The sequence below is a fragment of the Ctenocephalides felis genome, unplaced genomic scaffold (genome assembly GCF_003426905.1).
Source record: "Ctenocephalides felis isolate EL2017-DRISC unplaced genomic scaffold, ASM342690v1 CF-g0.4_SCAFFOLD_01458, whole genome shotgun sequence".
Lineage (NCBI taxonomy): Eukaryota > Metazoa > Arthropoda > Insecta > Siphonaptera > Pulicidae > Ctenocephalides > Ctenocephalides felis.
In genome coordinates, this window is record NW_020537612.1 from 4063 (window position 1) to 22608 (window position 18546).

The window sequence follows — 18546 nt, forward strand, 5'->3', positions numbered from 1 at the left end:
GATTCTCTAGAAATTGTTTAGAATATACCTTACTTAGCAAAACAACGTTTGCCGGGTCAGCTAGTATGCATATATATATATATATATATATATATATATGTATATATATATATATATATATATATATATCTTTTAGACTTTTTTGTGACATTATCAAATTGTAACCAAGCATAGCCAAATGAGAAAACAGGCTTTTGCAACTTACTAAGTTCTTAATGCAAGCCGATTCTTTGGTCTGTTTTTAGAAGTAGTCAGAGCAGAATTTATAGCCAATCTTTTGACTTATTATGAATAATCATTCTTTTTTCATTTCCAACTTAAAATGAAAAGTTTTTTAAAAGCCTACTTTTCATTTATAGACCCAATATTTGAAATGAACTGATTTGAAACTGTATAAAGCAATAATGAATATATTTTGTTGATTATCATATTTCATGATCATTATTTTTGTCAGGCTGCACCGACATTTGAAATATCTACTAGCTTACAAGATGCAGTCAAAAATAGTCCAGAATCAAGAATACCTTATGTTGTGCTTAGAGGTACTGTAAAATGTATGGGAGCTCCATTAACAAGCAAAAATAGTCCAAATATTTCTGGGGCAGTGCAAAGAGTGACAATTAGCGAACATATTGTGACACGAGCTTCAGCAGGGTTTTGGTCTGAGCAGACAAGACCATTACATGTTTCACAAAATGTAGCTCCATTTTCATTGTTCAAAGATAATTTTGAAGTTGAAGTCGAAGATGCATTGTCTGCTGAACTTTTAGGTAAATAAATTAATTAAAGTTAATTATAATTGATCAAAAATTTTGTTGTATATATATATATATACACTTTACAATATATATATATATATACACTATAAAAACCCATTTTCATATCTAGCCCAATAATGTTCCTAAAACATTGTAAAATAGCGATTTATTAAGATTTTAATTGATATAATTTTGTTCAATACATGATTTTTGTTAAAATGTATATTTTTGAAGATATTAGCAAAAAATGATGAAAAACGCAAAAAAGAAACAAATTTTCAGTAGCTAGTAACTTGAAAAGTATTTGCTTTTTTGAAAAACATTATTAAACATTTTTCTCTTATAATTAGTTTTTTTATCGATATTGGGTATATTTTGAAAAAAGTAAAATTACACCACTGAAAAGAAACGTCATCCCCCAAATGTCATACTTCTGAACTTAAGAGTAAGATGAGCTTAATTCCAAAATTCTAAACGAAATGGAAAACAGTAAAAAAAGTTCAGACCGAAAGAGCTCCATTGAGTAAATATTCCGTACCCAAAGACACACATATGAATTTTTGACACAATGAAACTTCTAAATAATTTTTTTTGTGACTTAGTATAGTAAGGCAAAACGACTGCAAATTGAATATTTTTGAGCGCAATCACTTATGGCTTGTCTCCTTTGCACGAATTCGTACGGCGAATATGTTCGCAAAATGCGCAAACAAAATTATTGCAAGCAAAAGCAAACCACGCGCACGTTGAGAACACGATTCGCCGTGGGCGTCAGACGCATGTTATATTATTTGCTTCTTATATTAATTTAATTTTTAGCACATCTCAGCTTCTTTTTGGCAATAATAATGTAGTCCTTACATTTTTCTTATTCATAATCATAAATATATTATATTTTAATATTGTCTTATTGTTAGCCTATAAGTGAATGGAAATGTTTGGCAAATGACAGTCGTCTTTTGTTTTTAATGTCAAACTATGCCTTAAATATTTTCAAGGGCAAACAATGATAAGCGGTTTTTTGTAATTTTTTCCATTTATTTCTACAATCTAACTATATTTCTATGAATCAAAACATTCTAAAAAATTTCCCGAACAAACTTCAGGAAGATTCATGAAAATCCGAATAAAAGTTCAGGAGGATTAATGAAACTTACATTGTTACAGAAGAATTTTATATATAAGATATATATATATATATATATATATATATATATATATATATAACCAGTCATGTCAAACAGCCGGCCCCTGGCCTGAATCAATACGGCCCGTGATCTCAATGCGTCACATAAAAAGAATCTAGTCTAACAATAAGTCTCATTTTGATTTGTTTTAAATATTTGTTCTCTCAACTATGTTTGAGCGATTTATGTACAGTAAAATATTCATATTTGCATTAGATATACGAATTTAGTTATTTTAGGGGACATTTTAGTCTAGAGACATGAGTTTCGTGTGGTTCATAAAAAAGATCATAAAAATGGCAAACGATATTTTTACTATCATTTTTTTTATATTACATAGTTCATACCAAAAACAAGTCTATAAATACCAGAAGTCTGTAAGTAAATCGGTTTCGCACGGTTCTCTAATGTCGGCGCCATAACAGACTCTAGCTAGCATAGAAACGCAGAGACAACTAGCTGTAAGTGGAATTCTGTCTTAAGGCAATTAGGGCATCGTGCCTTAAGGCAAATTGCTGAAACTTCCCGTACCAAAAATTATTATTTTTTTAAAAACGATCAACATTTTTGAAAAAAAATTAATTAAAAAAAAATAGATTTGAGAAACTACAAATTTGACAAAAAATTACTTTTTTTTTGAAAAAAAAAATTATATGAAAAAAAAAATTTTTTTTTGAAAAAAAATTTTTTTTTGGATACAAAAAATTTTTTTGAAAAAAATGTTTTCTTCATTTTGGCATATTTTGGAAATTCTGAACTTTTTTTTCAAAGCAATCGCACTGCTTGAACTGCATAGAGACGAAATGTCAAAGCGCGCATGTGCCGCGCCGCCGTCTAACGCATAAGCATTGGTACGGAACCCATAAAAATGTAAAAAAATATACTTATTGTTAAAATCTCTATAAAATATCTGATAATTTGATGTGCATATGTCTAATGATAATTTTTAACCGCCGAATGGCATTATTTTTTACTTTTATTATTAGATCTCCGAAACCGCTAGACCTGCCACCATGTAAATTTTATCAATTATACATCTTGTCAATACAAGTAAAATGTTTTTTGAATTATTCAAATCGGACGCTCCGTTCTCTTAAAAACGGAGGTACCGTTCTTGGCACTTTTTGCCCCGTATCTTCGGAACGGCTAGACCTGCCTTTGCCAAAAACTAATCAGCACGTCTCCTTATCAATACGAATCGAATGTTATTTGAATTATTCAAATCGGTTGATCCGTGTTCCCGAAATCGTCGACGAAAATTTGTATCCGCACATACATACACACACATACATACATACATACATACATACATACATACATACATACATACATACATACATACATACACACACACACACACACACACATACATCCATTTTTTCTAAGGTATGCCAAAATGTTCAGAAGGTTTTGAAACGTCGAGAAATGCAAAAATTTTCATTTTCGATTTTTTTGCGATTACTATAACTTACCCTACGGGAAGTTAAAAAGTTAAAAAAGATTAAATTTAAAATGTATTATAGATTTATATAAATTAAACAAGTAAAAAATTGATATATACCGCACCAGGAAAAACATTCACAAAAATTTATATATTATTAAATATATAAATATTATTATATATTTTGGCTATAATCTTAACCTTCAAATATAATATAAATAACATAAAATATTTTTTGAGTAATTCCTTACTCTAATAATTACTTATATTACCAAAACTAAATTACCACTTTATCATCTTTTACCCCATCTTTGAAACGTCTGGAAATGCCTTGGCCAAAATCTAATCAGCACGTCTACTTTTCAATGAGATCGAATGTTTTTTGAATCGGTTAATCTCTGCTTTCGAAATCCCCGACAAAAAATTGCCTTTCCACATTCATACACACACACAAACACACACACAAAGGGTATGGGCGTGTTTCCATACAGAATCGGCCCTACCCTGGTATTTAAATAATTTTGATGCCATTTTATAGATGTTTTTGAGAAAATCGGATATACCAAATTTCAAATCTGTAGCTCATCATTTGGCCGAGATATAATTGAAAATATCAATCATATATTTACATGCATACAGAAAAATTGTATCCAAACATATAGACAAACACACACATACATCTGTTTTTTCTGAGGTATGCCAAAATGTTCAGGAACCTTTGAAATGTAAGGATATGCAAAAATTTTCATTTTCGATTTTTTGCGATTACTATAACTTACCCTACGGGAAGTTAATAAATATATTGTTATAATTATTATTGCATTAAATTAATTAAAATGAATGCTAGTAGCTATTTTTTCTTATGTGTTAAAAAAGAGAAAAGAAAAATGTTACTATGTCAAGGTAAATACTTAACTATATTTGCAGATATGGATATAATTTGGGACAATTATGAACCTAGTCAACTTGGAATGATAGATCATATTTGGGGTTTCTTTTCTGGAGTTCGACAGAAAGGACTCCAAAGCACTGAGGAAATGCTACGAGAGGGTGCCCTAATAACAGGTATTTTATTTTGGGTAACTTATATCATATCACAAATGATTAAGTTTTATAAACTTGATAAAACTTAAGCCTTAGTTAAGGAAATGACTTAGCCATTAAAAAGTTTGTTTAAATATTTGTTTTGTTAAGACAATTTGGGTAAAATCACTTGTTGTAGAATCGCAATATTAGATGGACAACTAAGTGGTCAATCAATATTTAGGTGTTTGACGTAATTCTAATGAAAAATATTTTGTTATTGGGTAGGAGGTAACTCAGCTATCAATCAGTAAAAAAAAGTTTCTTGATTGGTTGCGCAGCTTTTACTGAAAGATGTAAAACCAAAACAAATATTTGCAATATTTTGCTTTTATTATTGCAAAGAGAAAAAAGTATTTTGAGTCTAAAAGAAGTTATGTGCTGATTATGGTGACGAATTCGTAAAACAAGAGCGGTGTCAAAATTGTTTTGCCAAATTTCGTTCTAATTATTTTTCACCCAAAGATGGTAAATGCTTTGAACCTTTATTTCAAATTGATGACGACCTAATCAAAACAATAATTGACTCTGATCTTTACAATAAAACTCGGGATTTGCAGAGAATCTTCATTTATCACCTAAAACAATTTGGCTATGTTTAGAAACTTGATACAAGAGTTCCTTATGAACTGAAAACGTATTTAATGCAATGCATTTGAAGCTTTTTTTTAAAAAAAATCTGCATTTACTTAGTTGCTCACATGATATATCAGTAGGGTGCGGTGGACAGACGTGGGTCACAGGTTGAATGGGGTTCCCAAATAATAATACTAGTGACATGTATGTCGAATCCCGCACATATTTATTATATTTTGATACTTGCTCAATTTTGAAAGGCATTTGGAGGTTATAAACCAACTTTCGTACAGAGAAACGCGCTAAAAATTTCGCCGAGAAAGTTTTTACCCTCGAACGCTCTTACGTAATTTGTCATCGAATTATCATGAGACAAAATCAAGTAAATATGCAATATATCATATAGACATATACTCTTCAAAATGCAAAGTGATTTTTATCGATTGTTTACATTGTGTTTTTGTGGGATGCATATACTCGTAGATCGTCTTTTCAACGCATCATTACATCCCCTGAAAACAGAGAGGTTGCGGCAGAAACAGCACAGCGTCAAAAATCGCAAGTATCAGCGAAAGACTAATTCTAAAAAAGACTTCTAAGAAGACCAATACTTCATAAACAGTTGTGAAAAATAGAAAAAAAGAAAGTTTTCGGTTTCTTCAAATGGAGACATCCATTTTTGCATGATTTGCTATAAATTAATGCCGGCAAAGCTGATAAGAAAAAGCTCCATCGAGTGCGATAACGGCGACAAACCCTTCCATTTGAAGTGCGTCGATATGACCAACTACACCCACTTGATGTACATCAATTGCGCCTAAAATGTGTGCTTAAATGTTTTTCTCAACAATCTTATCATTCCGACTTTATTACTTCTTTTCAGACATTAAAATAGCATTATTACGAAAGTCATTGTTTTTTTTAATTTCTATAGTTCATTTTGTTTTACCAATTATGAATTTTGTAAATTTGACAACGGATTCGTAATTAGCGCATTTGAAAATTTTCAGGGTAAGAATTTGTAGCATATAGCAGGCTTTTTTCAGACAAAAATTTGGGTGGTCCACATCTTCCTCCACACGGTAAATGCACTTTTTTGCAATTCAAAAAGATAAATATTTCCAAAGATAATTGCAAGCATCTGCTATGATAACAAGTTGCATTTTGGAATACTCTTGCAACTAAAAAAATAAGAAAATATTTTCATTTTTAACCATTTTACAACCAAAAATAAAAACTATGATCGATGGAAAGGTCAATACGATTAGTATATTTTTTTTATAAAAATTGTTAAAAAAATAAATCGTTAAACAAAATAAATGACATTTGGCGGTCAAATATAATTTTTATACTAATCCATATCTAATTATCGAATATTTCGTTTCGTATCAAAATTTATAATGTTTAGCCTTTATACAGCTATCATAGCAGCTCTCATTTTAGTGCCAGTTTTTTGTGCAAAAAATATTTTGAGGTTTTTTTAGAATTTCAAAAAAAATCCCCAATAATTGTTTTGCGAAATTCTTCAGAATTTTAAATTTATTAAAAATCTTGAAAAATTTATTTCAAATTATTGATTATTTTTATTCCTTCGAATGTTACAGGAATTTGCCTGAAGACATAATACCATGCACTAGTGCGCTAGTTACAATTTATTCAGAGAATGAATAATTTTAACTAAAATTAACATTTTTTTAACTAAAATAGTAACGCGGTCATAGTGGAAACTTGATTATTGTTTATTATATTTATTTTTATTCCATATATTAATACTTTCGGATCTTTTCCAAAATAATCTAATTAATATGTTAAACAGTCAAACAAACTATAGTTGAAAATATATCATAATGTATTAAAAGTAAAAATATTTTACAGTATATTCAAGTGTTATATATAAATACATTACTTATCATTTCAATATGAATATAATTTATCCACTAAATATAATAAAAGGATTTGTCAAAATAATTAAACTATATCTTAATTAATTTTATTTAAATTATTGTTTCGGTTGACAACTCTTTTTCTAACTTTATTTTCATATTTGTATTATCATCATTTGTTCTGATAATTATTTACATACTAGATTTTAATGTATATAAAAGTAAGTTAAGTAAAGTAAAGTATATAAAGCCTTGGTTAAAGCCAATGATCAACCAAGATCATTATATTATTTATATTATCAATGATTATCTCATTCTATATGAATAAATAAAATTCATTAATGTTGCCTACAACATTTTAGCTTTTAATTAATGTGAACATTTTAAAATGTTCATAAAATTATCTTATAAAAATATATATAAAATTATTGTTATAAGCATTTTTAGATTATAATTTTTCATCGTTTTTTTAATTTAAAAATTACATTGAAAGTTTTAGAATTTTTAAGAATTTTAAGGAATACGTTAATATTTAAATTTTTGCTTATTTTTACTCTTTATAAATATACTTTATAATAAAATATTCCACTATCATGTAATGTACTGATATGGTTCCAAGAGAATTTTCATTATTAAAGTCTTTCATGATCTTCCAAAATAATGCTGAAATTCTAAAAAATGTATCATTTTCCAACATATTATCACGTCTTTATTCTTGATGATCCGACAGTGGGCAAGAAACTCAAATTGGACACTGAATGATCTGAAATGAAATATACATTCACTTCTACTAGGTATTGGAGAGTTATCAACATGTGATGGGAGTTTGAAACTGCAATTACCAAAATCTGGACAACCTCTGTTTCTAACAACAATGACGAAAAGTGGACTAGTTTTTAAACTGACTGCTGGGCAAAATAATATCAGGTTATTATTCAAATACGAATACTGTTTTGATTGTACTTTTTTATCATATTTTTATTTTGGCTGAGATACTTTAAGTCGTGTGATAACTTGTATTATTATATTCATTAATCATTAACTCCTCCGCTACATGGTTCACCCATAGGCGACATTTGCTTGACGATCTGTGTGTACGTGTGTCGCCTATAGACGATATAAAGAAATAAATTATTGGGAATTCTAATTTGTTATTGATTAGGCTCTGTAGAAACGCAATTGTTAATTTTTAAATATATTTTTAATGATAATGATTAGAGAATTTTAAAATATAATGTGTAAAAACACTAATGTCAAACCCCTGCAGAAGTGTCACTTCCGCCCAGCGTAAAACATCGTAGCGAAAGGGTTAATTGATTATGCATGTACATAACCACAGCATATATATATATATATATATATATATATATATATATATACAGTAGAATCCGCTTAGTATGGCATTCAAGGGACGGCGAAAAATGGTCATACTAAGCGGTCGTCATACTAAGCGTACTGAAAAAAAAAAAAAGAACAATTTTTGGCGAATATGTTATTAATTTCAGTAATTTAATACAAAAATAAAGGTAAAAAATGACACATACTAACAAATTGACAAATTTAATTAAAAATATGACATAACAATGCACTTTTTAATGTAAGAAATCTGTAATTTTCGTTTGAATTTTTTTCTTCATCTTATTGCAAAAACAGTCTCTGACACTGTTGTGTACAAAAGACATAGCATTGGTTACATTTTCGTTTTCAATATTGCTAGAGACAAATTTTGATAGTAATTCCGCAGCTTTCAAAGCCTCTTCTGCGGTAGGTAGTTTGTCATCGACTTCTTCCTCTTCATCGCTTCCAAATAGTTCATTGTCATTAATATTTTGTATTATTTTTTCATCAGTAAGTTCTTCACATGTGATAAGAGTATTATCGATATCAACATACTCTTCCCACATTTCCGGTGTTGTTGCTAAATCTATATTTCGGTTTCTTAACAACAAAGATAAAGGAACATCTTCTTCAACAAATTCATTTTCTGAAATTTGAAATGGTGAATCGTCGTGGCTTTTATTTAATCCTGAATGCCTAAAACAATTATGAATGGTATTTTGTTGCAATTTGTTCCAGGCATCATTGACCATTAAAATTGCGTCTAGCACCGTTATTTTTGAAGAAAGATCTTCATTATCATCAACACATTGAATCATTTTTAAAACAAGTTTTCAGTGAACGAATTATTCCCTGGTCCATTGGTTGTAGTATTGAAGTAGTATTCGGTGGAAAAAAAGCAAGTGTTATTGAATTTAAATCAGCAATATTTGGATGTGCCGGGCAGTTATCAACCAGTAATAAAATTTTTCTATTCTTCTTCACCAAATCACGATCCCAATCTCGAATCCATTTTTCAAAAATTTCCGACGTCATCCAAGCCTTACGATTGTTAGCATAATCGACAGGTAATGATTTAATACTTTTGAAACATCTTGGTTTTTGGGACTTGCCAATAATGAGCAATTTCTTTTTCTCTGTGCCACTCATATTAGCAGCTACCATAAGCGTGATTCTGTCTTTTGATAATTTTCCTCCACTGCAATTCTCACCTTTAAATTTTAAAGTTCTTTCCGGCATTAATTTATAAAACAGTCCCGTTTCATCAGCATTAAATATATCGTCATCAGAAAATTGTTTACGTAGATTTGGCCATACAGATGTTAACCAGTTTGTTGTTGAATTTTCATCACCAGACAAAGATTCTCCGACAATTTTTCCTGCCACAATATTATGTCGAACTTTGAAACGACTGATCCAGCTTGCAGTACAATTGAAATCGACGTTATTAAAACGTGCAGCAAAAAAATTTGCCTTCTCCTGTAGCATTGGCCCACTGACGGGTATTCCTTTGCCTCTTGTTATTTTGAACCACTGAATTAAGGCTTGATCAATATTTTCTTGTCGTGATTTTCGAAGCCTCTTCGGTTTCAAAACATTTGAATTGAACGATTGCTCAACGATGTTCTTGTTTTTAAAAATCATTGAGATGGTCGAATGACCGACCCCAAGCTCCTTTGCCAGAGATGAGTTTGATTCTCCATTTTCTAATCTACGTATTATTCTACATTTTTCCTCGATCGTAAATGCTTTACGGTGACGCGATGCCATTTTTATCACAAAAGCGCACTATATTGAACTGATTGAAAACTCACTGTACACTAGTAAAACTTACAGGGTAAAAAAAATTACTGGGTAAAAATAGTAAAAAATATAGAAGTTTACTAATTCAGTAAATTATAGCAGATGTTATCGCTTTCAAATTTCGAACACCAAGAATGAGCCTACTTATTTATTGCACGAGGTCGTCCATGCCGGAAGTTGCCAAAGTTTCCATAGCGCGAATCTCGTACAACATAGAGACCTGAAGGTATGTAGCGACCTGACACACAAGGGTAGTTCACAGTGGTGCCATACCATAACAATGTGCAATGAAAAACATGAACTCTATGTTATCGGAGGTGTAAAATCATGTCGGTCATTATACTTGGACCAAATTTTTTTTCAAAAATGGGTCATTATAAGCGAAATGTCAATGTAAGCGAGGTCAACATATCCGGCTAGACAGCTGTTTTTTTAAGAAATTTTATATGGAAACCAAACTGCCTTTAAAATTACGTCATAATAAGCGGTTGTCAATATATCCGGCGTCATACTAATCGGATTCTACTGTATATATATATATATATATATATATGATTTAGTAGTTAATTTTGATGTTGAAATATATGAGTGAGTTCTTGAGGGCGATACATCAAACAAAGAAAAGCCAAAGATTTATAAAATAATTTTTATTTCCAAACGTTTCGACATTCAATTTAATGTCATCATCAGTGGATATTACGTTGGATAGTTACATATAGAGAAGTGTACACAGCACTAGAGATTTGGCACTAACATTTATACAACTAACTGGATACATGCCTCGGTACTAGCAAAGTACAGAAGTCGTGGCAGAAATTACATAATTCTACTTACATTTTTGTTCAATAAAACTATCATTTTTCTGTTTACATCATACAAAAAAATTATATAAAAAAATGCATAGTGCTGACAAGTTAGTTGTATAAATGTTAGTGCCAAATCTCTAGTGCTGTGTACACTTCTCTATATGTAACTATCCAACGTAATATCCACTGATGATGACATTAAATTGAATGTCGAAACGTTTGGAAATAAAAAATTATTTTATAAATCTTTGGCTTTTCTTTGTTTGATGTATCGCCCTCAAGAACTCACTCATATATATATATATATATATATATATAATATAACAAATGTATTCTGAGTGGATAATAGATATTAATTTGGAAATATGAACAAACAACACTCTTTTTTGCACTAATTTAATAAATAATAATTTTCACAAACGTTTCGAGACTAGGTTTGTCTCATCATCAGTGTGTTATAATTTAAAATTTAAAATATGGAAACCTAAATTAGCATTTTGTGTTATCTATTACAAGTCGCTCGATATACTGTCCTCTGCCACACCAACGGTCGTCGGTATCCGCATTCTCCAACCACTTGAAAACCACTTATGTGATGTTTTTGTACTTTGGGTCCACTTTACAATATTGATGAAATGTACAAGAAATCATGGTTTTCTTCATTTATTGGTTTTTATTATCAATTTTTATGAAAAAGTAATCACTGTTTTTTCACAATGTTCACAAATAAAACCGCAAATATTTATTTATTTATTTCATTTTTCGAAATAACCGGCTTTTGCTCGTATAACAGCAGCGCATATTCTGGGCAGCGCACATCCTTTCAATCAACTTATGCAGTAATTTCATTGTTATTTTAATCCCGCGATTCTGTAGGAACGTGCAAAGCTGTTTTGTATTATTCGGTTGCAATTTTCTCACTTATCGGTCCAACTCGTCCCACAGCAACTCATCCGAGGAGGATAATCCATATATTTGAGTTTATTCTGTTTCTCTTTTGTTGAGTTGTAATCCCGGCAAAATTTTGAAATGTGCTTACAATCATTATCTTGCTGCACAACGAATCTACGAATTGTATATTGGACAGCACAATTCTTTTCCAACACGGAAAAGCGTGCCGTTGAAGAATGCTTTTTTGTTCATGATACTTTCAATTTTCGTCACCAACAATGTTTCCATCAAAACTTCCCCGGACTATATTTTATTCCCAATAGTATATTGAAAAACAATCCAACTATAAAGATTACATTCAACAAACATGATTTTAAATATTATTATGATTTGACATTTTTATTAAATTTTTACATATATTTTGTGACATAACAGGATCTGAATCTATTTTTCAGAATGATCTGTGTATTCTTAGGAGTTATAGGTGTTGTGTTATGTAGCTTACTAGCTAGAAAATTTTTGGAGAAAAAAGAAAAAGAACGTAAGGATTTGAGGCTTAAAGATCGCTTAGAAAAAACTAGGCGAGAACGAAGAGTAGCTGCGAGAGATAAAAATTTATCTGGAGATCAATTATGTATAGTTTGTGTACACAATCCTAAAGAGGTAATATATATACCTATATATTTATATGTAAAAAACACACATACACACACATACACACACATATATATATATATATATATATATATATATATACAGGGTGGCTGATAAGTAATGCAAGAAAGCTATATTTCTTTAATTTTCTTTTTAAATGTTATTGTTCAAAAGCAAAAATGTCGAAAATAACATCAAATTATAGAATCAGTTTAGATTTGTTCTAATATGCCACGTTTCGCACGAATTATGGTCTTCAAACGGCCGAAAAAACCAAAACACGCTGCACGAAGGTGGATCTGGGGTATTTTGGCCCATTCCAGGCGATGCGCCTTCTTATGATGATCGACACTTTGGTATTTTTTAGTGCGAGTCTTACTCTCCAAAATGCACCAGGTACAAAAGTCCAACGAATTTAGATCCAGAAATTTTGGTGGCCATTGTGCGATGGAAATGAAGCGAGAAACTTCTTTTTTAAGCCATTTTCGGTGGGCGCGTGCTGAGTTTGATGGTGCTGAGTCCTGGTGGAATGTCTATAGTTTGCAGCCGAAAAGTTTGTCTAACCAGGGTTACAATACCGCCTTTAAGACTTTCCCGATAAATTCGGTCATTATTTTGATCCCACAGTCGATGAATACGAGCGGAATGTCAATATCGGCCGTTACGGTGGTTTACACCATTACCGTCGGCGACGCTTGAGTTCTGGTGGCCAATTGAAGGTGTAAATTTTCTGCTGACCTCTTTGGCAAGTAAACCATATCTTTTTATTTTTTTACAAGCTGCCATTTTGGAATGACTTCTGATCGGAGAAAACCAAATTCGGTAACTAGTCACTTTCGTGCAAGCGAAGCAACTCCTTGGCTCTTTCCTATCTAACTTTTTTCTGTGCATCGATAAGCTCTTGCACTTTTTGGAACTTCAATGGCTCTAGTCCAAGCTCATTTTTCAATATGAATTGCACCGATTCTCGCGATATGCTCAACCCACGAGCCATTTTTTTACCACTGCGAAACGAATTTTGTTAAATTTTTGCTTTCACTTTTCGGATAATTTCTGGTGTTGTTAGTGTTTTTGTTCGTCTACTTTTTGGACGCGGTGCGACACAGAGAGTATCACGGTTACGAGATATGGTACGAGAAACAAAATATTTATTCGCATTTAAATGCTGGAGGGCTCTAACGATAGCCACTTGTGTTTTTCCAGCCTAATATAAAGCAATCACACTATCACGCTTGACTTCCATCACGAATAACGTTTTTTTCTGAATGCAATTGATCAAAATGCTTGTGTACGCTTCTAAAAAACTTAATGAACAATTACTGGAATAAATCTGTCAGCTTTCTGATGAGCGATTTAGAAATGATAGCAGTCTGAAGTTGGTTGGAATAATAATATATATAATAACTTATATATATATATACTAGATGACCCGACAGACGTTGTCCTGTACCCACCTCTACGTTTTTTTAATATCAGTTAAAAATAATCATTATTGTTCTTCGAGTAACTATTTACACCAATATATGAGTGATGTTAAATGTAGTACTGTTTCAAATAAAATGATTATTCTCAATTCCCACAGTTAACACTTCAATTATCCCTTTAACAAATATTAAAATATGTTCAATAAAATTATATATTAAAAATTATACACTGCGATTTATAGAACAAATTTATTTCCAATAGCTCAATTTATTTTATTGAATTTAAGGATTATGCAATATTTTTAGACATACCTGTAGATGTGGATGTTTAAATGAATGATTTTTTGTTTATTCACGGCTAAAACATTGATTTTCCAAATTTATCACCATGTATTCATTGTCATAGCATAGATACACGTGTTGAAAATTGAAATCTTTTAAAAAGTATAACAAATTCAGAAAGAATTAATATTTAGCATGCGGTCAAGGTACAATTTCACCTTCGATTTTTCTACCCAAAATAATTGCTTCAATAATTTTTATAATTTCGTACCATATTTCAACTGGCTTTTAGTATTTTAATATCTAAATTGCATTTTCACACTAATAATTCAATATACATTATTACTTAAGTTCATATTTGAAGTAAATTAATTTGTCAAATTTTGTTCACATGTGCTCTATTCAACCTACTATCAACAAAATTATTGCAGTAAATGAAGAGGAAAAAAGCGTATGCCCAACTAATCTTAATCTAAAGTTTAAAAGTGAAAACAATTTGCATTTTGTCACCACCCCCCGCATTAATTGGATTATAACTCTTTTAATTCTGATTTTATCATAACTTGTAATACACTATTTTAAAGGTGATTAAATGAGCTACAACTTTCTCTATTATAAATTTTACCGTAACTTCTTTTATTTTGAAACGGCGAAGGGTTAAAGGGCTCGAAAGACACTCCGGTTGGACAGCCGCGCACTCTTTAAACAATTAGAACTCTATAAATATTTGTGTAACAAAAATGATAAAAAGCAATATTTAGTCTGAAAAATACCTTGAATTTTCATATATATACTTTTATACATATTCTTTCAGATATATTATAATGAGAAATTTTTTTTTTAAATGGATTTTTTTATGAAATCATGAGTTTTTTGAAAATCGTTTGTACTAATGTTATGGTATTTTCTAGAATTCATCAAGATCTCTCCAACCAAGTTAATTCTAGATGGAAAACGATTATTTTTAATTTTGGTGGAAATGGCACTCATAAACTATTTGATTTAAATGAGAAAAAAACATTGTATGCGTCTTTCAATTGCATGATCGCTCACTCATTTTACACGCAGAAGTACTTCTTCTAAAGCTTATTTGGAGAAATATAAAAACCCATTTTCGTAATTAACTTAATATTGTTCCTAGAACACTGTAAAATAGCGATTTATTGGGATTTTTATTGATATAATTTTGTTCATTACATAATTTTTGTTAAAATGTATATTTTTGAAGATATTAGCAAAAAACGATGAAAAACGCAAAGCCAGTAACTTGAAAAGTATTTGCTTTTTTGAAAAACATTATTAAACATTTTTCTCATATAATTAGTTTTTTATCCACACCCACCGTTATTACACCACTGAAAAGAAATGGCATCCCCCCGGGTAGTGCAAAGGAGTCTAAATTGTTTTCACTTTTGAACTTGGCTTAACCGTTAAAGCCTAAAAATATGACAATTCTGAAAATTTTGTTCTTTTATTTGTGGCTAAAAACTTTTTTTTAAGTTTGAGTAGAGCAATTCACTCTTTCAACAAGAAGTTGCAATGATCTAAATTAATATATACATTGATATAATAATGTAAATTAATATATTCATTAGACAATAGATAACACAGACTAATATGATTCCAAATTTTTTCGAACCGATATGATTCTAAGTATCAAAACGCTTGCTTCCATCTAGTATATTTGTCATTTTACATTTATACAGAAAAAAAACATTTTTTCTGCTTCGTAATATATATTACGTTCACTTCGAACCGTCCCGCCCCAAAGGATTAAGCGTTACCATTCTATATACAATGATCACAAATAAATTGATATTATAAAAGTATGTCCTTTAATGACCTCAAAATTTTATCAAACCAATTGCATAACATACACAATGAAATCAAGTTTACAGTCGGTACAGTAGATTGTTTTGAAATCGGTGCCGTCCCGTGAGAGTTAAAAATAACAATACTTATTTTTAAAAATTATATTCAGTTATTGTAAGCGCCTCGAAACCAAAAAAAAAATGCATTTTTTGTAATATTGAAAATGTGGCAGTTTATCTCGTCATCGCCCGATTTGATATGATGGCTGGTTACCCCCTTTGTGCTTTCTACTTTAAATTTATATCGTTAAAAAAATCCAACTTACTTGTTTTTGGGTAGTCGTGCTTGACTTTTCACCTTTTAGATTTAATACTCTAAATATTCCCTTCAATGATGCTACCCTTATTTGTAACTAACGAGTTTTTCTACGTCTTATTGTATATATTTATTTTTCAGATTATTTTACTTCCCTGTGGACATGTTTGCTTATGCGAAGATTGTTCTACACAAATCACCGATGCTTGCCCTGTGTGTCGTGAGGCAATTGAACAAAAAGCAGCTGCATATATATCGTAATATATATATATATATATATATATATATATATATATATATATATATATATATTTGTTAATATAGTGAGTTCATCAAAATTATATTTTAATGATGTTATTTAAATATAAAAATTTGAAAGGATATTTCATTTTTAAATTTTAAAGATAACTTATATAAATTTATTTCAGATTTTTGGCAAATGTTTTAATAAAGTTTCGACCTTTCGTTCAGAAAAGTTTGCAATAATGCTTCTTCAAATGATAAGAAGTTGACGTGAACGTTTTCTGAAGGTTTTTGAGAATCTCAACCGAAAACAACGGGCTTAGTAATGATTCAGTATGATCTGTAATAGCCTCAAAACATTATCATCTTTCGATTCCCTCCTATTCTTTTTTTTAATTTGACATAGAATAACACAATAATGCAGTGCTGATTGGATCATTGTGTACTGAATGTCGCTATCTTACACTGACATTAACAATGAACAGAAAAGTAACAGATATTACAAATTTTTCTACAAAACTAGCTACAAAACTGTAAAAAATGATACATATGCGAAGAAAATTAAACATTAGCTATGTATTTTATAATTAAGAATTTGTTTTTCTGCTATTACTTAAGTAATAGTATTAGGCAATATTAGTTTATTAAGGACCTTCAGTTAATAATTGTTATGTACTCTGTAATCTGAGATTCCTGAACCTGTGGTTGTATTGAAATTTGACTCTTACGTTGCTTGATCCAAAATTTAGTCAGGCGCTAATTATTTTTTTAACTTCCCGTAGGGTAAGTTATTGTAATGGGCCGAAAATCTGAATTGAAAATTTTTACATTTCTCGACGTTTTGAAGGTTTCTGAACGTTATGGCATACCTCAGAAAAAATGAATGTGTGTGTGTGTGTGTGTATGTATGTATGTATGGATACAAATTTCCAGTCACGTTTTAGGGCGCACGGATCAACCGTTTTGAATGATTTAAAAAACATTCGATTCCTATTGATAGGGAAAAGAGCTGATTAGTTTTTGGCAAAGGCAGGTCCAGCCGTTTCGGAGATTTGGAGCAAAGAGTGCAGAAAATAGAAATCGAATTTTTGAGAGAACGGAGTATCCGATTTGAATGATCTAAAAAACATTCAATTAGTAATGATTGGGAGAAGTGTTTATTAGTTTTTAGCAAAGGCAGGCCCATCAATTTCGAAGATACGAATCTAAATATGTAAAAAATGGCAGTTTTTGAGAGAACTAAGCGTCCGATTTGAATGATTCAAAGAACTTTCTGCTTGTTTTAACAAAATAATTGATTTTGGAAAAAAAATTTTGTTCTTTTTTTTTTTTTTTCGTTTTTTGTATATCGAAAATATTTCAGATTTTATTTTTAATTCTGACTATAGTTCTAATATACTTTAAACAAATAATTTCAACTTTGCAATTAAGTTTATATAATACTTATAAATATTAGACAATGTTACAATATTTATAATAATCTACTTGAAGACCTTCAGTATTCCTCGAACATTTTGTTACGGTACGGGAAGTTCCAGCAATTTGCCTTAAGGCACGATGCCACCCACCCCACTAGTTTAATATAATAAGTATTGAATTAAAAAGCAGAAATAATGTTATTGGTACCGCTATCACTGGAGACTCACTCCTGGAGAATTTCTCCATGCTCAAAATCGCAAAAAATTGAAAATGGTTTATTTTATATATTTACGGCTTACCTTAAAAATGTATATATACATTACACCGAAAGAGTTAATTCTGCCTTCACTAAATCAGTACGCCTCGGCGTTAATAGAGAATTCAAATATAAGCTCTCGAAATTGGCGACAAAATTTATTTTCCACATATGCATGTGGAAACATACGTACTACAACTATATATAGTAAAAAATTATTCAAAATCGAAATTTGTTTGAACAATCTAATTAATTACAGGCATTGATGAATACCATTTTTTTAAACAAATATTGATAAGACAAAATTTGAATTTATTAATAATAACCGATGTAAAATTTTATAAAATTACTAGCAAACCCGACAAACTCCGTTTC

The 18546-nt window shown here is 30.2% G+C and overlaps 1 protein-coding gene across 1 annotated transcript; it reads left to right on the forward strand.

Annotated features, from left to right (window-relative positions):
* Positions 1 to 454: 454 nt before the first annotated feature.
* On the forward strand, positions 455 to 16514 carry LOC113369721 (mitochondrial E3 ubiquitin protein ligase 1-like; the record flags this gene model as incomplete). Its single annotated transcript, XM_026610290.1, has 5 exons — positions 455 to 770; positions 4314 to 4451; positions 7723 to 7855; positions 12222 to 12429; positions 16395 to 16514. Coding segments are annotated over 5 exons (915 nt in total), but the record flags the coding sequence as incomplete, so codon positions are not given.
* Positions 16515 to 18546: the final 2032 nt, after the last annotated feature.